The sequence below is a fragment of the Panthera uncia genome, chromosome F2 (genome assembly GCF_023721935.1).
Source record: "Panthera uncia isolate 11264 chromosome F2, Puncia_PCG_1.0, whole genome shotgun sequence".
Lineage (NCBI taxonomy): Eukaryota > Metazoa > Chordata > Mammalia > Carnivora > Felidae > Panthera > Panthera uncia.
Window position 1 is genome coordinate 81,084,534 of NC_064812.1, and position 24,733 is coordinate 81,109,266.

The window sequence follows — 24,733 nt, forward strand, 5'->3', positions numbered from 1 at the left end:
TGCATTTGGCTCCTATAGTCTCTTTGCAGGACATTTTGTTTTCTTTTCCACACATTCACTTCACCCAATCCAGATTCCCTTCCCTTGAGTGCTGGATGCAGCACTCAACCCTGTGGGCTGCCCTCATTTCTATCGTGTTACATAATGACAGACAATTGCATCAAGACACTCCACACATTTTGACATCTACAAATTGCCTGATACTAAACAACTCTGGTCTGCTTTTGCAAAATTTCAGCTTTTATGTAGCTAAGCCAAAAGTAAAACAAATAAACAAATGTCCTATTTCTCTTAGGAAACTGCCTACTAGCAAAACTCTTCTGGTCAAATATACAAATTTTTGCTCCCAGAGGGCCAAGATAACACATGTGCCTATAAATAGCAGAGAAAGCTTTTCTGGAAAGTAATACATGAAAATGGGTTATGTCAAGATCCTTTCTTTCTGAGCCTTGCGTCAGCCCTGATGCATTTCCCCAAATGGCTGTGCTGCTGAGCCTGCTTCTTTTCAAGTCAGTCTGGTCATTTTCAGCCATTACTTTTGCCAACAGAACAGAAGAAACAGAGAGGACTTTTGTAAGTAATCTTTTATCCTGAGCACTGCCAAGTCATTCTTTACTCAGGATAATACTGTTTTCTCATAATTGCCCAGCCTGTTACAATAACGGAATATTATAAAACACTACCTTATTCATATTTTATTTAGCTGAAATTTTAGCTTGCCATTTCCCAATTCCAGAATCCAGTTTTAGCAGTAACCTCATCCTCTTCCTTTGCATCCTGCCAACAAAGGCCAGTTTTTACTTGGGCTTCTGACTTGGACCAGTTGGTGACACGAACTTGGGAAGTGGGAGGCGGACCTCTCATCCCTGTTGCCTCAGATTACGCCAACTTGACTGGCTCTCTGCCTAGGAGTCGCCAGGATGGCCAAAATGCAGATATGCTCCACTCTGTGACTCAGAAAATTCACTCCATTCATATAAAAATTAAAATACACAGAAAAAAAGATCACATCTCTATCACTGTTTAATTTACCTGCAAAGTTCCAGCCATACCAGTCTTTAAACTCACTATGTTATGCACATTCAGCAAAAACCCCAAAGATGCTTTCTTAAAATTATTGCTTTTCATATTTCTATCTAATAAGCATTTTTTTCTCCAATCTTTTTTAACAATAAAAATAAATTTAAAAATAAATTTAGAGAATTTTTTTTTATGTATAGAGAATACCCATATGTTCCCTCTGCTCTGTGGTATACTTTCCCTAATTAGCACCTTGCACTAGTGTGGTACACCTGATGAACCAATATCATTAACTAGAGTCTTTAGTTTACGTTAGGGTTCATTGTGTGTGAACATTCCATGGGTTATGACAAATGCATAACGCATGTATCCAGCATTAATGTAGCGTGCTGCCCTAACAATGTCCTGTGCTTCACCTATTCATCCCTCCCCTACCTCCCCACCACTCCCCAGGCTCCTGGCAACCACTAATCTTTTTACTCTTTGCCTCTTCCAGATATCGTATAGTTGCAATCATACAGTATGTAGTCTTTTCAAACTGACTTTTTTGACTTAACAACATACATTTAAGGTTCCTCCATGTCTTTTTATGGCTTGATAGCTCATTTCTTTTTATTGAGGAATAATGTTCCATTCCTGAGAAGACATCTATTTCTTCTCCCTCCTCCTCCTTCTTCATCATCATTGCTATATGCCAGGCATTATTCTAAGTGCTTTATACATGTTAATCCTTTCAACAACTTTATAAGATAGGTACTAGAAATATCCCCATTTTACAGATAAAACAGAGGAAATATTTCACAGAGGAAACAGGGCAGATAGCTTAAGTAATTTGCCCGAGGCTACAATAGGATTTAAGTTCAGGTAGTCTGGCTCTAGGGTCCCTGCCCTTAACCACTGTAATATACTGCTTCATGTAAAAGTGTCTACTATATTTTTTTCAGAGATGAATCTTGTTTTGTTAATTCACAGAGCTATACTGAATATACAATTATATATAATCGAATTAGGTGTGCTCTTTATTATTTCTCAGGAAGAGTAGCTCCTCTTTCCTACATGTTAAACCCTCTTACTTTTATTTACTTGAGTAACTATGTAATGAGTATCTTCTTACCTACATTCAGCAATACCAATGTATAAAATTGGTGATAGTAACTAGGTTCATCATCTAATCTTCAATTCACATTCAACTGCCCTATTATATAGTATTTCCATAAAAATTTCAGATATCTTAACCAAAACAATACTTTCCAACATCAATTATAAAAAGTAAATTATTAATTTTACAAGCTTATAAAACTTCCAGACTGACTAACACCGGGCCTACTTATAGTCATGCTGTTGTGAGAAGTCCTTGGAGAGCTACTACATCAATCTCAACACCACCTCCTTTGGGCAACGCAACAACCTGGTAGGCAAACCTAGCAGGAAACCTACTCCTGAAATAATGATATCGAAGTCATTTATCAGCCAGCAAAACAGTTGATTTTTAACTCATTAGTAGAGTTACAGCCTGCAAATTTCAGAATTTCACCCGTGTTTGCAAGAACTTGTTTAGCTTCTTCTACCACCCCTCCTGGAAAGCTCCAATTGAAGGTCCCATGCCTAGCTGTCCTAAATATAAATGGTCCTGTAGACTAAAAGAGCTTCACTGTAGGGACCAATGGCGCTGGGACTTTTGCTGCACTGATCATCCTTCTGATCAAAGATGACGTGGCTAATACTTTTCTTCTGCGGGCACCTCTGGGAGAAGAATCTGATACACCTCAACCTTCTCACCCTCTTAGCCAGTGGCAGGTATCCTGTGCCTAAGGCATCATTCTCCAATCTAAATATGTACATTTAGGGTACCTGGCTCAGTCTGAAAAGCATGCAACTCTTGATCTTGGAGGCATGACTTTAAGCCCACATTGGGTGTAGAGATTACTTAAATATGGAAATTTATCCTGGGGTTGCAATAACTACTTAGATAATGGAATATAAGACTAGTCCAGATCATTTACAGCTTAATGTTTAACTTCCATATTATGAAATCAATGTATACTTAATAGGGACCAGAGTAAAAGCAGGGGAAAATTCTGTCCAGGAATGACTACTTCTTCACTCCATCACCCCAGAGAAGTATAAGTTCATTTTTCAGCAACTTGATTTCTCACTGGATTAAGGATCCTGAGGAGTGAGACCTAAGAAAAGAGTTAAGAATTTGTGAGAACTGAGGGAGGGAGTTAAGATGGCAGAGCAGCAGGAGACCCCGAGCCTGTCACATTCCTGAAACACAGCTAAATCAACACCAAACCATTTTGAACACCTAGGAAATTGATCTGAGGATTAACACAACAAACTGCAAAACTTGAGCCACAGAACTTGGCAGGTACATGGTGTGGAGAGGTGAACTGAGGGAGAGAAAAGTTGTGGAGGGTAGGGAACTGTTAGTGCAGAGAGAGAACAGAGAAAGAGGGAGAGTGTGGTGCATCGGGATCATGCAAGAAAAGCACTCCCCCAAAAAGTAGAGAGAGAGAGGAAGAGTGAAAACATTCACAGGGGACTGAACAAGAATTCTGTTCCCCAAAACCATTGGCAGGAAGACAGCTTGGATACAGACAAAGTAGAGGCAGGAGTAGAGGGAGGCCTGAGACAAAGGAGAGGTGCTTGATCACAGGTCAGTGAGAGCGCAAATTTCCTGCTCCCTAGAGCTGGATGAGGCCATTTCCACCTCTCCCGCGCATGTGCATGTGCACCACACTGATCCACCCCAGTAAGCTAAGCAGAGCCACCTAGTGGAGAATGGAGCCCTTACACCAAGCTCCACCCAACTGCACCCTCCAACCATATCCCCTAAGAAGACAACCAAAGTCACTCCACCTCCTTAGTGTACAGACTATAGAAGGCTTCATAGTTTCAGGTGGAGGGGAAACTGGATGTAACTTCATTCGGGTTTAATTCTGTTTGCTGGTTCATTTATTTATTCATTTTCTTTGCTTCTGTTTTTGCTTGTTTTTTTTTTTTTTTTTCTTCTTTCTTTCCTTTCTTCCTCATTCTTGGATACAGAAAGAGAAAATTTGTTTTTATTTTTATTTTTTTACTTTATTTTTTAAATTATTCTATTTCATTTTTTTATTTTATATTTTATTATATAAGTTTAAAAAATTTTTTAATGTTTCCTTATCTTTTTTTTCTTTCTCTCCCCTTTTTCCTCTGTTCTTTCAAGCTTCCTTCAAAAACCAAAGCACATCTAGGATCTACCTTCCTTCATTTGACCTTTTGTTTTGTTTTTAATTTTTAATTTTCATCTTTTACTTTATTAATTTTATTCTTCCTCCAAAATGATAAAACAAAGGAATTTGTCCCAAAAGAAAGAACAGGAACAAATGACAGCCAAGGGCTTAATCAACACAGATATAAGCAAGCTGTCTGAACTAGAATTTAGAACCACAAAAATAGAAATACTAGCTAGGGTTGAAAACAGCACAGAATTCCTTTCTGTGCAGATAAAAGAAATAAAATCTAGTCAGAACAAAATTAAAAATGCTATAACCAAGATGCAATCACAAATGGATGCCACGACAGCAAGGATGGATGAAGCAGAGCAGCAAATCAGCGATATACAAGATAAAATTATGGAGAATAATGAAACATAAAAATAAAGAGGTAAACAAGGCAAAAGATCACAATACAAGACTCAGAAAACTCAGTGACTTATTAAAAAGGAATAACATCCAAATCATAGGAGTCCCAGAAGACGAAGAGAGAGAAAAAGGGGCAGAAGGTTTATGTGAGCAAATTATAGCAGAACACTTTCCTAATCTGGGGAAGGACCCAGACATCAAAATTCAAGAGGCACAGAAAACTCCATTAGATTTAAAAAAAAAACAAAAACAAAAAAACCACCACCATGGCATAGCATAGTCAATTCACAAAATACACAGACAAGGAAAGGTTATGAAAACAGCAAAGGAAAAAAAAGTCCTTAACCTGTAAGGGAAGACAGACCACATTCACAGCAGACCTATTCACAGAAACTTGGCAGGCCAGAAAGGAGTAGCAGGATATATTCAACGTGCTGATTTGGAAAAATATGCATCCAAGAATTCTTTATCCAGCAAGGCTGTCATTCAAAATAGGAGAGATAAAGAGTTTCCCAAACAAAAACTAAAGGAGTTTGTGACCACTAAACCAGCCCTGCAAGAAATTTTGAGTGGAGAAAAGCCAAAAAAAAAAAAAAAGACCAAAAGCAACATAGACTAGAAAGGACCAGAGAACATCACCAGAAACAATTCAACAGGCAATACAAAGGCAATAAATTCATCAATTTCAGTACTCACTCGAAATGTGAATGGACAAAACACTCCAATCAAAAGACACAGGGTACCAGAATGGATAAGAAAACAAGACCCATCTATATGCCATTTGTAAGAGTCTCATTTTGACCTAAAGACACAGACAGATAGAAAGTAAGGGGACAGAAAATCATCTGTCATGCTAACAGTCATCAGAAGAAAGCTGGAGTAGCCACACTTACAAGAGACAAAATAGATTTTAAAATTAAAACTGTAACAAGAAATGAAGAAGGGCATTATATTACAATTAAGGGGTCTATCCACCAAGATCTAACAATTGTAAACCTTTATGCCCCCAACGTGGAACACCAAATGTATAAGTCAATTAATAACAACAGAAAGAAACTCACCGATATTAATACCATAATAGTGGGGGACTTCAACACCCCACTTACGACAATGGACAGATCATCTAAACAGAAAATCAACAAGGAAACAATGACTTTGAATGATACACTGGACCAGATGTACTTAACAGATATATTCAGAACATGTCATCCTAAAGCAGCAGAATACATTCTTTTCAACCGCACATGGAACATTCTCCAGAACAGATCACATAGTAGGTCACAAATCAGTACTCAACAAGCACAGAAAGATCAAGAGCATACCTTGCATATATTCAGATCACAATGCTATGAAACTTGAAATCAACCACAAGAAAAAATTTGGAAAGACCATGAATACTTGGAGATTAAAGAACATTCTACTAAAGAAAAAATGGGTTAACCAAGAAAGTAAAAAGAAAATTAAAAAGTACACGGAAGCCAATGAAAATGAAAACACAACAGACCCAAACCTCTGGGATGCAACAAAGGCAGTCATAAGAGGGAAGTATATAGCAATCCAGGCCATCCTAAAGAAGGAAGAAAGGTCCCAGACACACAATCTAACCTTACGCCTAAAAGAAATGGAAAAAGAACAGCAAATAAAACCCAAAACCAGCAGAAGATGGGAAAACAATAAAGATTAGAGCAGAAATCAATGATATTGAAATTAAAAAAAAACAAAAACAAAAAAACAGGAGTAGACCAAAACAATGAAACCAGGAGCTGGTTCTCTGAAAGAATTAACAAAACAGATAAACCTCTAAACAGATTGATCAAAAAGAAAAAGGAAAGGACCAAATAAAATCATAAATGAAGGAGGAGAGATCACAACCAACACCCCAGAAACAAACAATAAGAGAATATTATGAGCAAGTATATAACAAATTGGGCAATCTGGAAGAAATTGACAAATTCCTAGAAACATATAAACTACCAAAACTGAAACAGGAAGAAATAGAAAATTTGAACACCCCTTAACCAGTAAAGTTGAATCAGTAATCAAAAATCTCTCAACAACCAAGAGTCCAGGGCTTTCCAGAGGAATTCTACCCAACATATAAAAAAGAATTAACACCTATTCTTTTGAAACTGTTCCAAAAAAATGAAAATGGAAGGAAAACTTCCAAACTCATTCTACAAGGCATTACCTTGATTCCAAAAACAAAGACCCCACTAAAAAGGAGAAGTACAGACCAATTTCCCTGATGAACATGGATGTAAAAATCCTCAACAAGATACTCACCAACCAAATCCAACAATACATTAAAAGAATTATTCACCACAACCAAGTGTGATTTATACCTGGGATGCAGGGCTGGCTCAGTCTCTGCAAATTAATCAATGTGATACATCGTATTAATAAAAGAAAGGGTAAGAACCACATAAACCTCTTAATAAATGTAGACAAAGCATTTGACAAAATACAGCATCTTTTCTTGATAAAAACCCTCAAGAAAGTAGGGATAGAAGGATCATACCTCAAGATCTTAGAAGCCATATATGAATATAGACCCACCGCTAATGTCATCCTCAATAGGGAAAAACTGAGAGCTTTCCCCATAAGGTCGGAACACAACAAGGATATCCACTTTCACCACTGTTATTCAACATTGTATTGGAAGTCCCAGCCTCAGCAATCAGACAACACAAAAAAATAGAAGGCATCCACATCCACAAGGAGGAAATCAAACTTTCACTCTTCACAGACAACATGATACTGTATGTGGAGAACCCAAAAGATTCCACCCAAAAACTGCTAGAACTGATCCATGAATTCAGCAGTTATGGGATATAAAATCAATGTACAGAAATTGGTTGCATTTTATACACCAATAATGAAGCAACAGAAAGAGAAATCAAGGAATGGATCCCATTTACAATTGCACCAAAAACCATAAAATACCTAGGAATAAATCTAACCTAAGAGGTAAAAAATCTATACACTGAAAACTACAGAGAGTTTATGAAAGAAATTGAAGACGACACAAAAAAATGGAAACACACCCCATGCTCCTGGATAGGAAGAAAAAATATTGTTAAAATGGCGAAACTACCCAAAGCAATCTACATATTCAATGCAATCCCTCTCAAATAACACCAGCATTCTTCACAGAGCTAGAGCAAACAATCCTAAAACTTGTATGGAACCAGAAAAGACCCCGAATAGCCAAAGCAATCTTGAAAAATAAAACCAATGCTGGAGGCATCACAATTCTGGACTCCAAGCTGTTATTACAAAGCTATAATCATCAAGACAGTATGGTACTGGCATAAAAAACAGACACTCAGATCAATGGAACGGAACAGAGAACCTAGAAATACACCCACAAATGTATGGCCAACTAATCTTTGATGAAGCAGGAAAGAATATCCAATGGAATAAAGACAGTCTCTGCAGCACATGGTGCTGGGAAAACGGGACAACCACATGGCGAAGAATTTACTTGGACCATTTTCTTACACCATATACAAAAAAATAAACTCAAAATGGATGAAACACCTAACCGTAAGACAGGAATCCATCCAAATCCCAGAGAAAACAGGCAACCACCTCTTTGAGCCTCAGCCGCAGCAACTTCTTACTTGCCATGTTTCCAGAGGCAAGGGAAACAAAAGCAAAAATGAACTGTTGGGACCCCATCAACATAAAAAGCTTCTGCAGAGCAAAGGAAACAATCAGCAAAACTAAAAGGCAACTGATGGAATGGGAGAAAATATTTGCAAACGGCATATCAGATAAAGGGTTGGTATCCAAAATCTATAAAGAATTTATCAAACTCAACACCCAAAAAAAACAAATAATCCAGTGAAGAAGTGGCAAAAGACATGAACAGACAATTTCCCAAAGACATCCAGTGGCTAACAGACACATGAAAAATACTCAGCATCACTCATCATCAGGGAAATGCAAATCAAAACCACAATGAGATGCCACTTCACACCTGTCAGAATGGCTAAAATTAACAACTCAGGCAACCATAGATGTTGGTGAGGATGTGGAGAAAGAGGATCTCTTTTGCATTGTTGGTGGGAATGTAAACTGGTGCAACCACTCTGGAAAACAGTATGTAAGTTCCCCCAAAATTAAAAATAGAACTACCCTACAACCCAGCAATTACACTACTACATCTTTATCCAAAGGATACAGGAGTGCTGTTTCAAAGGGGCACATGCACCCCAATTATAGCAGCACTATTGACATTAGCCAAAGTATGGAGAGTCCAAATGTCCATCAACTGATGAATGGATAAAAATGTGATATATATGCACAATGGAATATTACTCACTGATCAAAAAGAATGAAATCTTGCCATTTGCAACAACATGGATGGAACTAGAGTGTATTATCCTAAGCAAAATAGAGAAAGACAAATAATATTAGATGAACATAAGGGAAGGGAAGCAAAAGTAATATAAAACAGAGAGAGGAAAAAACTATAAGAGACTCTTAAATACAGAGAACAAATTGAGGGTAGTTGGTAGGGTGTTGGATCAGGGGAAGGGCCAAACGGGTGAGGGACATTAAGAAAGAAACTTGTTGGAATGAGCCCTGGCTGTGATATGTAAGTGATGAATCACTAAATTCTATTCCTGAAATTATTATTACACAGTATGTTAACTAACTTAAATTTAAAAAGTAAAAATAGAATTTGCAAGAATTGACAGAAACACAATGACGAAATGCAGTCTGGTTCCTCAGACAAATTACTACTAATGAAGAGTTGGTTGATCTCACTGTTTGGGCTCTCTAGAACAATTTGATCTCCACAGTTTGTTTGCTCTACCAAGTACATGACTGGTTAATACACACTGCTCATTAGAATGATGAGGAACTAAAGGAACAAAATCACAGAGACCAATTCCAGATGATAAAGTAATCCAAGAATACACCCCACTTGGATTAGTTAAGATATAAATACAACTATCACTCTTTTACCCAATACACAATGAATGTTATTTCTAGAAATAACTGATACAAAACCTGACCATGACTATAAACTGTAAACTTCTCATGAGGGAATTTAGATCTGCAAAATAAAATTTTATTAAAAAAAAAGAAAAAAGGATTTAGGAAGTTGGACTTGACAGAAATTATGACTGCAAAAGATAATGATAGAGCAATTAGGCAAGAAAAAGAAAGGGAAGACATCCAGGTTGGAAAAGAGTATAACTATTTCTATTTGCAGATGGCATGATTTTATGTATAGAAAACCCTAAATAATTTACACCTAAAACCTAATAGAGCTAATAAAGAAGTTCAAAATTGAAGACACAAGATTCTCAACAAAGCGGTTACAAGGAAATATACCTCAACACAATAAAAGTCATATGCAATAAACCCACAGCTAACAAGATATTAAGTGGTGAAAAGCTGAAAGCTTTTCCTCTAAGATCAGGAACAAGACAAAGATGTCCACTCTCACCAGTTTTATCCAACATATTACTGGAAGTCCCAGCCAGAACAATCAAACAACAAAAAGAAATAAAATGTATTCAAATTGGTAAGGAAGAAACAAAACTGTCACTACTCCCAGATGACATGATAGTATGTACAGAAAACTCTAAAAACTCCACCAAAATGCTATTAGAACTAATCAATGACTTAGTAAAGTTGTAGGAAACAAAATTAATATACAGAAATCTGTTGCATTTCTATATACTAATAACAAACTAGCAGCAGCAAGGGAAATTAAGTAACAATCCCATTTACAATTGCATAAAAAAAAAACAAAAACTAGGAATTAACTTAGCCAAGGATGTGAAAGACCTGTACACTGAAAACTATAAGACATTCATGAAAGAAACTGAAGACAACATAAATCAATGGAAAGCTATACCATGCTCATGGATTGGAAGAATTATTATTGCTAAAATGTCCATATTGGCCAAAGCAATCCAGAGCTTGAATACGATCCCTATCAAAACACCTAAGGTATTTTTCACAGAATTGGAACAAATAATCCTAAAATTTGTATGGAACCATCTACCCACCCACACCCACCCCCACCCCCACACACACACCCCACACAAAACAAAAACCAAAGCAAACTTTAGAAAAAAGAACAAAGCTAGAGGTATCATATCATAGTCCCAAATTTCAAACTATACTACAAAACTATAGTAATCAAATCATTATGGTACTGGCACAGAAACAGATGCAGAGATCAATGAAACAGAACAGAGGGCCCAGAAATAAACTCATGCTTATGTGGTCAATTAATCTATGACAAAGGAGGCATGAATATACAGTAGGGAAAGGGCAATCTCTTCAATAAATAGTGCTGGGAAAACTGGACAGCTACATGCAAAAGAATGAAACTGAAATGCTCTCTTACACTGTACACAAAAATAAATAAAAAATGGATTAAAGACCCTAAATGTAACACCTGAAATCATAAAACTCCTAAAAGAAAATATAGGCAGTAAACTCTTAGACATTTGTCTTAGCAATATTTTTTGGATCATTTCAGATAAGGGCAACCAAAGAAAAATAAACAATTGGAACTACAAAAAGTTTTCCCAGAGCACAGGAACCCATCATCAAAATGAAAAGGCAACCCATGGAATGAGAGAAAATACTTGCAAATCACATATCTGGTAAGGGTTAATATCCTAAAAACATAAACTCATATAACTCAACAGAGGGGCAGAGGATCTGAATAGAAATTTTTCCAAAGAAGACATCCAGATGACCAACAGAATGAACATGAAAAGATGTTCAACATTACTGATCATGAGGGAAATGCAAATCAAAACCACAATGAGATACTACCTCCCACCTGTTAAAATGGCTATAATTAAGAAGACAAGAGATAACAAGTGTTGGAAGAATGCGGACAAAAAGGAACCCTCATGCATTGTTGGTGGAAATGCAAACTGGTGCAGCCAGTCTGGAAAACAGAATGGAGGCACCACAAAAAATTAAAAATAGAACTACCATATGATCCAGCAATTCCACTTCTGGGTATGCATCCAAAGGAAACAAAAACAGTAACTCGAAGAGATATATTCACCCCCACGCTCAGCATTATTTATAATAACTAAGACACAGAAAGAACCTAAGTGCTATCAATAAATGAACTGCTTAAGAAAGTGTGGAAAATATATTTACATACAAACATTGGAATATTATTCAGCTATAAAAAAAGGAAATCCTGCCATTTCCAACAAAACGGATGGACCTAAAAGTTATTATGCTAAGTGAAACAAGCCAGAGAAAGATAGATACACCATGATCTCACTTATGTGTGGCATCAAAAAAAACAACAAACTTTATATACAGAGAACAGATTGATGGTTTGCAGAAGAAGGGTGAAGATAAAAAGGTACAATCTTCCAGTTACAAAATAAATAAATCCTGGGGATGTAATAATCAGTGGTGACTACAGTTAATAACACTGCATTGTATATTTGAATGCTGCTGAAAGAGCACATCTTAAAAGTTCTCACCACAAGAAATAAATGTTTTGTAATTATGTGTGGTGACAGATATTAACTAGACTTACTGTGGTGATCATTTCACAATATACACATATACTGAATCATTATGTTGTACACCTGAAATTAATGTTACATGTCAATTATATCTCATTATAAAAAGTTATTATTATGTTAGTTTTGATAATACTTTGGTTATGCAGGACCCATGTTATTTTTAAGAAGTATTTAGAGGTAAATGTTAAAATGTCTACATCTTGCTTTAAAATACTTCAATATAAACATAGAGTTTTGAAAAACAGGAAGATCAGTTACAAAAATAGTTGTAAAAATGTGAGTTTAATAAATGGTTCAATTTTCAAAAATCATGCTTTAATGTCAAGAATTATGTTTAACTGGACAAAAAGTTGCATGGATGAGACACTTTAAACTCAAGAGGCCTCCCTTTCACTGCCCCACTCCCACACACACAAAATGCTAAATAAAAATTTCTCTAAAGTGTCAACTTTAAATGACCCCCTCATATAATTTTAGAGGCACTTTTAGGTTTGTTATACCAATGTTCAGAATCACTAGAGACAGGGATTCGAAGATCTGAAATTATAACAAACTATTCCAGAATAATCACAACTCAGACAACATGGAATGTTGGTTTTCATACTGTTGTCTTTATTGCATGTGCTTCATTTTCATACCCTCCATGGAAATTATGCCCTTTGTACAGTAATAAACATCCTTCATTCTAAGCACATATCTAACAAATAAGGAAGCAAAGATCAATGTTTGGGAGAGAGGAATTAAACTTCAGTTAATGCCTAACAACTAGTCTCATCATATGATTTTATAAATTGCTGTGACTGACAGTGCTGGTCACTGGGAATAATGTAAAGGCTACTAATGAAAAGCAGTAAAGGCTTAGATTCTCGGGGATATAAAATCAACCTCATTAAGACACAAATACATTAGACCTACAGAGTACACATTTGTTCTCTTCAGGAAGCTTACAGCAAAGAAAAAAAATATTACGGACATATGATCAATACACAAAAATCAGTTGTAGCAATGAATCATCTATGAAATTAAGAGACCAATTCCTGGGGCACCTGGGTGGCTCAGTCGGTTGAGCATCCGACTTCCAGTCGGGTCATGAGCTCACGATTCATGGGTTTGAGCCCCACACAGGGCTCTCTGCTGTCAGCCCAAGGCCCACTTCAGATCCTCTGTCTTCCTCTCTGTCTGCCCTTCCCCTGCTCTCTCTCAAAAATAAATAAACAGTATTTTTTTTTTTAAGAGAGAACAATTCCGTTTACAATAGCCTCAAAAACAGTAACGTACCTAGGTAATAAAGTTAAAAGAGAAGTGCAAGACTTGTACACTACAAAGAAAAGAAAAACTATGAAACATTGTTGAAAGAAATTAAAGAAGATGCAGATAAATAAAGTCATCCCATGTTCATGGGTTGGAAGATTCAATATTATTAAAATGGGGATACTTCCCAAAGCAATCCACAAATTCCATGCAATCTCTATCACGGTTTTTTCAACTTTCTTTTTGTTCGTCAGAACAAGTTGATGTTAAAAATCATATGGAAATGCAAAGGACCCAGAATAGCCCAATCTAAAAAAACAAGAACATTGGAGGATTCATACTTCTTGATTTCAATACTTACTGCAACGTTACAGCAATCAAGACAGTGAAGCGTTGGCATTAAGGCTAGACTTACAGATCAATGCAATAGAATTGCAAGCCTGGAAATATATATATATATATGAGATAATATATGTCATAATATATATGACAAATTGATTTTTGACAAGGGTGCCAAGACCAGTCAACAAATGGTGCCAAGATAACTGGATATCACCATGCAAAATAATAAAGTTGGACCCCTTCCTCACACTATATATAAAAATTAATTCAAATGAATCAAAGACCTAAATGTGAAAGCTAAAAGTATAAAATTTGGAGAAGAAAACATAGATGTAAATCTTTGTTAATCAGTCAGGACCAATAGGAGATGATAGATAAACAACCAGATAGACTAACAGACCGATCAATCAATAGAGATAGATAAACAGATGATGTATGGATACATACATACATACACACATACATAGACAGACACAGCACAGAGACTGACTTATTTTAAGAAACTTGCTCAACTGACTGTGGGGATCTGGAAAGTCTGAAATGTGTAGGACAGACTGGCAGGCTGGAAATTGAGGCAGGACTTGATGCAGAATTTATTCTCCACCAGGAAACCTCAGGTGTTTCTCTTAAGGCCTTCAACTGATTGGAGGAGCCTACTCGCATTATTGAGAGCAGTCTCCTTTACTTAAAGCCAGCTGATTGTAGACATTGTCTGTATCTGCGTCTACATCTATAAAGTATTTTAACAGGTATCCTAGATTAATGTCTGATTAAATAACTGGTTACTATAGCCTAGCCAAGTTGACAACATAAAACTAGCCATCATAATGACTTTGGACTAAGCAATGATTACTTAGATGTACCAAAGTACAAGCAACCAAAGAAAAAAATAGAAAAATTGGACTGCATAAAAATTAAAAACTTTTGTGCATCAAAGAATACTGTCAAGAGAGTAAAAAGACAACACAAAGAATGGGTTGCAAACCAGGTATCTGATAAGGGTCTACTACCCAGAATATATAACATTTCTTACATCTCAACAATAAAACAACAAAGGACACAATTTTAACAAGAGGCAAAGGACTTGAATAGACATTTCTCTAAAGAAAATAAACAAATAGCCAATAATCTTGTAAAAAGAGGCTTAGCATCATTAGTGATTAGTAAAAACCACAATGAAATACCACTTCATACCCATTAGCATTGCTAGAATCAAAAACAGTAAGTGTTGACAAGGACGTGGAGAAGTCCCAACCCTCACACTCTGCTGGTAGAGATGTAAAATGACACCACTTCAGAAAACACCCAGGCAGTTCTTCAAATGATTAAACGCGGCTACCATATGACTCAGCAATTCTACTCCTAGGTGTCAACCCAAGAGAAATGAAAACATATGTCCATGCAAAAGCTTATACACAAAAAATTAATTTAAAAACAAAATAAAACAAAATCTTCAATCCAGGCTAGAACACAATTATTTAGAAAGTGAGCTGATAGCAAAGTTCTGGAAGTCACTGTGGGGTTTTTATTTGCCTTTTACTCTTTGTTCAGAGACAATTCAGAAAACTAGTATATTTGGGAACAACAGGTAATTTTCAGTGACTAAAATATTTTCTGACATGAAGGTGACTCATGATATCACTACTCCCCATCTGTGATTCTAGCAAGATACACCTTCAACATAGCTGACTCTTGACAAGTAGCTGAGTTCTTCCTTGCCCAGGGAACACATCTAAACGCATTGGTAATCGAATACTAAGAACCATCATTATTACATGAGAAATGACTCTCAAAAGAAATGGTCTCAAAATTAGAGAACAGTCATATTCATCCGTGAGTGTGGACAGGAAGACCACAAATAAAATAACAATACAACCTCAGAAAGAGAAATGTCTGTAGTGCTTGGAATGTTTTAAGAGGCATTCCACCTAACCCCACATTATGTGTTGAAAAGTTCAGAACTAGAGAGAAAGAAATTAAAATAAAGATCATCCAAGGGGTGCTTGAATGGCTCAGTCAGTTGAGCATCTGACTTCAGCTCAGCTCCTGATCTCAAGGAGGCTCATGAGTTCAAGCCTTGTGTAGGGCTCTGCACTGGATAGCTCAGAGCCTGGAACCTGCTTCAGATTCTGTCTCCCTCTTTCTCTGCCCCTCCTCAGCTCATGCTCTGTCTCTCTGTCCCTCTCAAAGATAAACATTAAAAAATAATAATAGTAACTTAAAGTTCTTAAACCTACTAGAAAGAAATCTCCTTTGTTTTACAAAAACAAAAATCTGGGGTGGAATCACCCCTACACCACCACCCCCAAACACATACAAACACACATGCTTTGACAGTCTGCAGAGCTCAAGTATGGGGCTGGAGAAGAACACCAGAGGAACTAACAGCAGAGAGCCAGAAAAGTAAGCAAGAAGGGAGAATTCAGAAAGAGAATCAGCACACTCTGTAGTGTGCTCCTCTGTAGAGAGCAAGAGAATGAGCTTAAGCACCCAAACATAGTTTACATTTCCTATTCAATAGTGTCTGCTATATGCTAAAGACACTTCCGTTACTTTTCCCCAAATTACTGTATATTAGACCCTTTGGTACTGAAAGTTTGGTCCACCAATGAAAGGACATGAGTGGGAGTTAAGAAATACTGAACCTTAGGCCCTATCTCAAAGGTACTGAATTAAACTCTGTAGTATTTTGTTAACAACCCCCCCCCCCAAAATGCCATTAAAATCTGAGTTTTGGTCTAACACTACTAAATTAAATCCTTTCCAGACTGCACACTATATGCAAATAAAACTATTATTCTGCGTGCCCCCACAGGACCAGCAAGACTTAACACATTGTAAAGCATTCTATGATACTTAGAGCACACACTGTAAATGACTGAAAAAATCAATGAACTTGGCTCTGAAAACATCTCAGAACTTCCCTACTCCAACTTCCTTTTCATGGGTGAGGAAACTACTCCAGAACATGTAGGCTGTCTAAAGGCTATGTTATTTTTAAATGATAATACAACCCTTTAACAATTCACAGGTTGTCAAACACCAGGATGAGCAAACCAGTATTTAGGTATGGTTTCTATTCTCTTTAAAGGATATGCTATCAAAGATAATATACATAGGTGTTCAAGAACCTTAGGAGTCCCAAGGATAGGTGCTTTCTATGAACGTCTCCCAAATGACAACACTTCACCACTTCTCTTGGTATTTGCCACTAGACAAGTTGCCTATTTGCCAATCGCTAAGCCCTAGTAGATTGTAACCATAAGACACTGTGTGACACTCACCACTGTATACATGCCGGGTGGACTGTAGGAACCTAATACACTTCTGTTGAATTAATGAATATAACTAACCAAATAAAATCAACTGATCAAAATCAGACAACTGTTACTGGTAAAGCCAGTATTAAAAGCCAGTCTTTTAACACCTAGCAGGGGAATTAGGAGCAAATATTAACCCACATTTTAACTTTGCTTGATAAAAACCAATTGAATAATCATTTACTAAGGTTCTAACCTTTCCAGGATTACATTATATACAACCGCAGAAGGCAAGGTTTAGTAAGAGGAAAGCCCTACTCTTGAGATTTGCTTCAACACACCACATAATGACATTTACTACACGTAGACTTTTCTGCAGGGGGTAGGTGGAGTCCACAACTCAAGGGACTTCACTGTGATTATATTCACAAGTGAAGATGATTAGTGGAAGAGGTAAATTCGAAATATAGTTTCCTTTTCCTTTAATCCCATTCCTTAGCACATACATAGGTTTTATGGTAGGTTGCATATATGAAATTTTCTACTGCAATGCAGTCGAAATAGTGGGGCTTTCAGCCCAAGTTATGCAAGCTTTCTTTTGAGCTACAGGTAAGTTTACCTCTTTCCAACGGATGTCATCATGGAGACCTGTTGCTGGGGCCGAAGCAACTGTGCCCATCCAGAGGTGGATCCACCAGGCCTACTACACCCAAATGCAGAAGAGGGAAGTGTTAGGGGTGCCAGGCATGCCTGACTCTTGGTTTCAGCTGAGGTTATGATCTAGCAGTTTCATGCGTTCGAGCCCCGAGTCGGTCTCTGCACTGGCAGCATGGAGCCTGCTTGGCATTCTCTCTCTCTCTCCCTCTCTCTCTGCCCCTTCCCCCACTCGCCCTGTCTCTGTCTCTCTCAAAATAATTAAACTAAAATAAAATTAAAAATAAACTCATCCAGAATGCACAAGCAGGTTAAGTGAAGTCTACATAACCTCATATAACATCTTGAAAAATCAGCCCACACTTTACATAGTAGAGACTTGATGCAAATGCATATTTTAACATCATTTAAGATTTAATGCTCTTAGATTAATAACATTATTAAATTCTAGCTAGCATTTATTGATCACTCTATATCAGACTGTAATTAAAACATTCATATTATTTCATGAAACCACAACTCTGGGTAAACATGGACTTTACAGAAGAAACTGAAGGTGGTTAAAGAGGCCGACTGGCCCAAAGTCATAGGGCATATGGCAAAATGGTATTTGCCCCAGGACTTGTACTAGCTTCCTCTCTACTGTTCTTTGTTATCAATATTACTATTCTGTTCCCCTTAGAACCTTATTGCTAATGGGCACTTAGGCTCTCTCCATGCAGATGTGATCATTCACTCAAAAACCAATAGTTGACCATAATTTAAATGTATGTATCACCTCAATATTATCATCTGTATCCATGTACTTAGTAAGTAGCATTTCACAAGGACTTAACACAGGGAAGTCTTGAAAGTAACTTCCCTAATGTGTTTGGTAAACAGAACTCAATAAAGTTTTCATCATATAAAAAGTTACCTCATTTCTGGCAGTCATGATTCCAACAATTTGTAATCCAAATAAATAATTCTAACATTTCTTTGCAGCCCAATTCATTTGTTTTCAAAAGGTGGTATTTTTAATGATCTTAAGTATCTCAAATAAGAAAACATCCAATTCTTTATTTTTAGTTTCAAAAAATATACTTTGGAGGTATGTCATTTAAAACTCAAATAATTTAATTATTAGAATAGATTTATAAATAACTTTACACATTTATTATTGTGATGATCATGACCACCATATTTGGATGCTTAGACATCAAGCCTCAGAAGTAAAGCCAAAAACCTCAACACATGAGGACAAAGGAGGACAACAGTGATAGGTTGAGAAAAAGACCTACAAATCAGAGTGGTAAAGAAGTTAGGAGAGGATTCAGGTGAAGGAAACAGGATTACAAACATTAACAGAGGTGATAAACAAAGGGCACGTGGTAGGAAGGAGGCCATAACAAGTGGTTCAAGCTGGTGAAGCAAACTCCCAAGAGTATTCTTCAAATTCATGGTTAGTTTTGACGTCAAAGGAAGAAGATGGAAGGGATCACAACCAAGATGATGGGGAAAACTGAAAGTGCCTAAAGGAGCTGAAAGGAAACACCCAGTCAACAAGACAGAACAAAATTGGTCACAAGAAGAACAAACGTGACCATAGACTGTGAAAAGGAAGATTCCCCAGAGAATGATGGTAGAGTAGTCAAAACAGAAAGGGAGGGGCCTCTTTTAACTGCAGTCTATATTCTAAACCAATAAACATATTCAGCACCCCTTACAACTGAGCTTGGGGATCGCACCATTTAGCTTGAAGACACCTTGATTAAAATGTGTTACCCTAAATTAAAATGTTATCAATATATCAAGTTATCTATCATCACCGATCATAAATAATTTTCCTTCCTATGCAGGACCACACTGACAGCAAAGTGAATATCACTCTAATACTTCATAATCAAAGGTTTAAGACAAATGTGGGTCTCAAAGTACACTCAGGAGTTTTAGTTCTTTTCAAACTGTCTGGCTAATAGAAAAGAATAATAGACTTAATACAGAACTGTATTTACATCAAATGAAGGTCAGATCACATAGCAAGGATGTTTCTGTGGCAATCTGGCAAGAGAAAAAAAGGTAAGAAAATTTGAGGTCGAGCAGCACACCACAGTATAGACATGGAAGAAAGAAGAAAACAGAAAAGAAAAAAAGACAGAAAAAGGCAAGAGATAACACCAATATATACATTTCAAGCAGATTAAATAAAACATCCTCAATTCTAAATTATTTTACATTTTAATTACTCTGTAGTTGTGTGCAATTTACTTTATAATTTTATAAAGGCCCAAGAGCATATACAACATTTGCATTAGTACAGTTTTATGCATTAAACAATGTTTGAACAAAAATAATTCAAAACAATGCTGAGTCCACAAGTATTATTTTTCTCCTTAAAGAAGTCCATACATTACTAAAGACTAAGAAACCCAGGCAACTAAGTATTTTACTTTTCTTGTGTACTCCATTATTTTCACTTGAGTATTGCAATTATTGAAGAAGTCTATTTGCCCACTTTATCTAGATTTTTTAAATTATAGCAATAGAAAGATAATTTAGGATAACAGATATAATCTGGACATCTGACAATCATTATTACTTACTTGGCTTGAAAAGGAGTAAAACGATACATTTGTCTTTGTCAGTTATCAACTGTGAAGAAAATCTACTTTCGTTCCTCTATTAAAGTAAAGGCTGCTAAACCACAAAGGCTGCAAAATACCACCCTGTAATAAAGCATTTATAATTACCATACTTGTTGATTGTAACTAATTTTACTACAATATGAGGATATCCTGTTAAAACCTCACTTCACATTACATTGTAAATTTTCCAGATTACCTTGTTATCTAATGTTTTAAAACAAGGCAATTAATTATATGGCATGAAAAATATACACTCAAGTGTTAATAGTGATTCCTTATAATTTTTGAAAAAAATATTTTTAAAAATTACTCAACTACTGCACTGAACAACTAAAAGCGTTTACTCTCAACTCAATAATTTGCCTCTTTACTGACCACAGGTTTCTCATTACTATTGGGATTCTTAGCGTCGACTGTTAGCCTTCCTTTGGGGGCAGAATATTAACTTCACTTTTGCAGAATTTCTTGGCTGCCAAAACTTCTAGATACACTTACGTAGCTAATTATTGAACAAGGACAAGACAAAGTAATTCACAGAAGTCTACTTTTGGCAGATGGATCGCGGCACAAACCTTACATGGTATTTGGTCAGTTACTCACTTCACAGAAAAATGATTACTGAAATCTAAGTTAAGAAAGTGAGATCTATCTGGCTTTCATCATTGATTTCCTAAATGAACTGGCCAAAAAAACTTGTGGGTTGTTCTTACAGACTATATGTAAAATGAGATGAAACAGACCCTTAGGAATTTTTTTTTTTTTTTTTTTTTTTTTTTTTTTTGGTGAGAATATCCTACTAAGGATGTAAACACCATGGCAACCTCTTCCTAGCCAATTATTATTTTTTTAATCATGTACTCACCCCAGGAGTTTCCAAAACTCCCTTATTTCACAAAACGATGGTTCTGACGTCACTTTCTGTATCATCAAATACCTTCAAAATTTTCTCTTCAGAAAATGCTCATGGTGTATCTTTTATTTTCAACGCTCCACTATAATTTTAAAATAACATTTTCAGTGTGAACTATGGTAAGATCTCCATCCACTCTTTGTAACTTCTATAAGACATACTATAACTTTAGCATAAAAGATACTTTATTTCCATACATTTCCTGCTTTTTAGTAAACAAGGTACTGGGTGGGAATTAACAGCTAATGCTCTTACCAATTCTGTAATACACTGCATCCATTCCTTTTTATGTTTCTATTTTATATTCAAAATACATATACTGTCCAGAACTGTGAAAATTGGAAACTTTTTGTGAAAATAACCAAAAATCAATCAAGTTGGTACTGGAAAATTATATTGATAGTTATCAGAAAAGTAAAATCAGTGCCTTTCAGATCCTCCCCAGCAATAAATGATACTATGATTCTACACATCTAAAAAATATACTTCTAAAAAGAAATCAGGGGAAAAATAACCTTAAATACCTCCCAAATCCCATTATTCATGACTTTATCATTAGTACCTATAGTCTTTAAAATGCACGTAAGAACATAGTCATGTGCTCACTAAAAACGTTAACATCGTTCTGACCAAAGTAATTCCATCATGCACCTACCAGAACCACCCAAAGCCATACACACCAAATCTATTAAGGATAATGTGCTAATAGTTTCCATCTGCCTCCTCGAAATTCAATACAATATTAATTTTACATATATTTATCAATATTTTTCAGTGGGAAATATTTAAATCAATGAATTGGCATTAAGTTATCCAGACTAATTAACCATATGTAGTGAAACTAATATACTCTCCAAGCACTCAAACTGAAGTGATAAATTCTTTTAAAAGGATAATCTGAAATTATAAATTTCTTATGTATTACACCCAGAAGACTCAAATACTACTGACTATCCTTACAAATGTTTGTGTCAAAATTCTGAAAACCCCTAATAAATGCCATTACTTTGAAATATTAGTAAAATGTTACAATCAGCAATTCTGAAAACTAGTAATTAAAACCATTAAAGCATAACACTGACCTAACAGGACAAGAATTTTATTTTTGTAATCTTTATTAATATATGATCATCCCCCTAGGGTCACAACTGCTAGCCTTTTAAACAAGTTTCAAAGGCAATTTTACAGTTCATTTAATACCACACATTCCTACAACCTTAGCCACTTTAGAAAACAAAGGAAAAAATTGCTTCAAAAATGCAGCCTTAGAAATGTTACTGTAATTAAGAGCAGCTCTACATTAGCTCCTTCCATAATCAACCAGTGTGTCTTAGATTGCCATGTATATCTTGATTGTGACATGCAAAATGGGTTCTGCTTTGGGAACTGGCTAATTGGCATGCAGATCTCTGCAGAGATCCACAGTCCCAAAGACAAAACAGAGGAAATAAACATTCTAGGGCTGACTCACACAACATATACTTGAGAGAAGAAACCCTTCACAATAGTGGATATGGGAAAAGGGAAAAGGACAAGTGACCAAGTACTCAGACTCTCAGCCCACCACTATATAAATTATTAAACAGCATTCAAATGATTATTAGTCCCCATGTGTGACAAGACACATTCTCAAAGTGGAAAAGGAGTTAAACTGATTCAGACCATTGCCAATGGTCTTGCATATGATGCCACTGTAATTCAAGTTCATCTTCAACCATTTAAAATTTTTAAGAATGTATTCCAAGGTAAGAATTCATTTCAAACCTACTTTAATAAATTAGACATGCACTAATTTGTGTGTATATATTTTCTATCTGTCATTTGAAAGCATTTTAAACCTCTTTTGATAATGAAAAAGAATAGCCATGTTGAAATTAGTAACTTTAGACAAACTATCACTGACTTTTATGTATTATCGATCAAGAAAAAGTAGCCCAGATCTTTAACTTTGAATGAACTGATAAAAACATGTCAGGACACCTTTGAGAAATTCGTCCTTGCTACCTGACCACCTTTCTATTTTCTGCAGTGAATTCATAAGAAGGGAGTATTTTTAACAAAGTAGTATACCCAGTGCTTTGAAATGAAAAAGTGACCTAAAGCCTATTTCGGTAAAGGCAGAACACAAATGAACTTTCAGGTCAAAATTAGCGTCTGCCAAAGTGGAGATTAAGTGAAACTGGATACAATTAATCCCAATTAGTAAGTATTAAAAGCACTAGGGGAAGACATGTCACAGAAAACTCAAGAATTAAAAATGGAATGTGTACTTGGATCATCTGTAGTCTATAATTCTATAAGAATTGCTAGAATTCAAACATTTTTAAATAATATTTCTGGTAAACTCAAATTCAAAATATAATTAATACCCAGGATTCCTCCTTCTCCAAAGAAGAAATTAAACTAATTCGGTAATTTGTTCTCTGAGATACTCTGCAAATTCCAATTCACAAGAAGTATACAAAATAGAGTAATAATAAAAGGTGTTTATAGATGAATAGCTACAATAATTCCAATTTTTGCTACCTCAGCAAGGTACTGTACATATACCACATCAATATAATAGAAATGGCACGGTTTCTGAGGACACGTTCCACATTTTATTTACATTTTAAGACTAACTTTAATCTCAAAATCACATATCCATACACCTATTTCCTTTTTTTGTTGATTTCACTTAAATGCATGGTTTGTCAAACAAAGACTGTAAACAAATATTTACCATGTCTGTTACATGTAACACACAGGAACGGCTTTTAACAGATACTCATCGGCCTCCCCCACGACATTTTTTTATCATAAATACAGGTATCAAAACAATCCTGAACATATTTTTGATACTACTAGTAGTCAGCACCCACACCGCTTCAAAAATTAACACAATTTGTGACAAGATTCATTGTACCTGCTACTTTAGACAATTTCAACTTGAAGCTCTTTCGCTAAGCAAGATGGATAAAGCATGCCATTTCTGTTTTTCCTTCTTGAGATTTTTTTACTTTTCAGAAACACACATGCTTCCACAGCATCTGACTCTTCTCTCCATGCTTTCATCTTGTAAACCTGAATTCTATTTTGAGTACTCCAGGTTTATGCTTAAATGACAGTGCCTTAACAAGAGAAAAAAAAATGGTGCTGCATTTTTCCTCCTGTAAGCTGAAAACATAATGGTGTACATATATTAAATATATTCTTACAAATGTCCAGGTCATGTTTACCAGCTGGAATTCTTTTACTTAATGTGTGGGTATTTTGCATTGTGATATTTAATCAAGACATTAACATGAGTAGAAGGCTGTTGATTTAAGACAAGTTTGAGATCCACTAAAATTAATTGTTGTATGTTTGTCCTTCTGGTGGCTGTGGAAGCTTCATATTTTCTTTGGACATCATTAGACGTCTTAGCTCTTGAAGTACAACTTTAATGCTATATGAGTTTTGCCATTTTGCTAACACTGGTATGCTCCGTGCATCCACCTGAAATGGGGGGAAAAGAGCAAAATTAACTACA

At 35.9% G+C, this 24,733-nt stretch overlaps 1 protein-coding gene and 1 pseudogene across 2 annotated transcripts in view; both read right to left on the bottom strand.

Moving 5' to 3' along the window:
• Nucleotides 1-548: 548 nt before the first annotated feature.
• LOC125924704 (2-iminobutanoate/2-iminopropanoate deaminase-like) lies at nt 549-2,786 on the bottom strand (annotated as a pseudogene).
• Nucleotides 2,787-19,886: 17,100 nt separating this feature from the next.
• The window catches only part of UBE2V2 (ubiquitin conjugating enzyme E2 V2), a 62,443-nt gene continuing 57,596 nt past the window's right edge, over nt 19,887-24,733 (bottom strand). Inside the window, exons 4-5 of one of the 2 annotated variants that reach the window (XR_007458525.1) lie at nt 21,175-24,699; nt 19,887-20,393 (exon numbers count right to left, since the gene is read on the bottom strand). Coding sequence is in view for 1 of the 2 variants with exons in the window: in XM_049633418.1 (XP_049489375.1) it covers nt 24,553-24,699 (147 nt within the window). In the remaining variant the exon portion in view is untranslated. Of the gene's footprint in view, nt 20,394-21,147; nt 24,700-24,733 lie in introns of those variants that run through there. The other variant, XM_049633418.1, reaches the window with a different exon arrangement.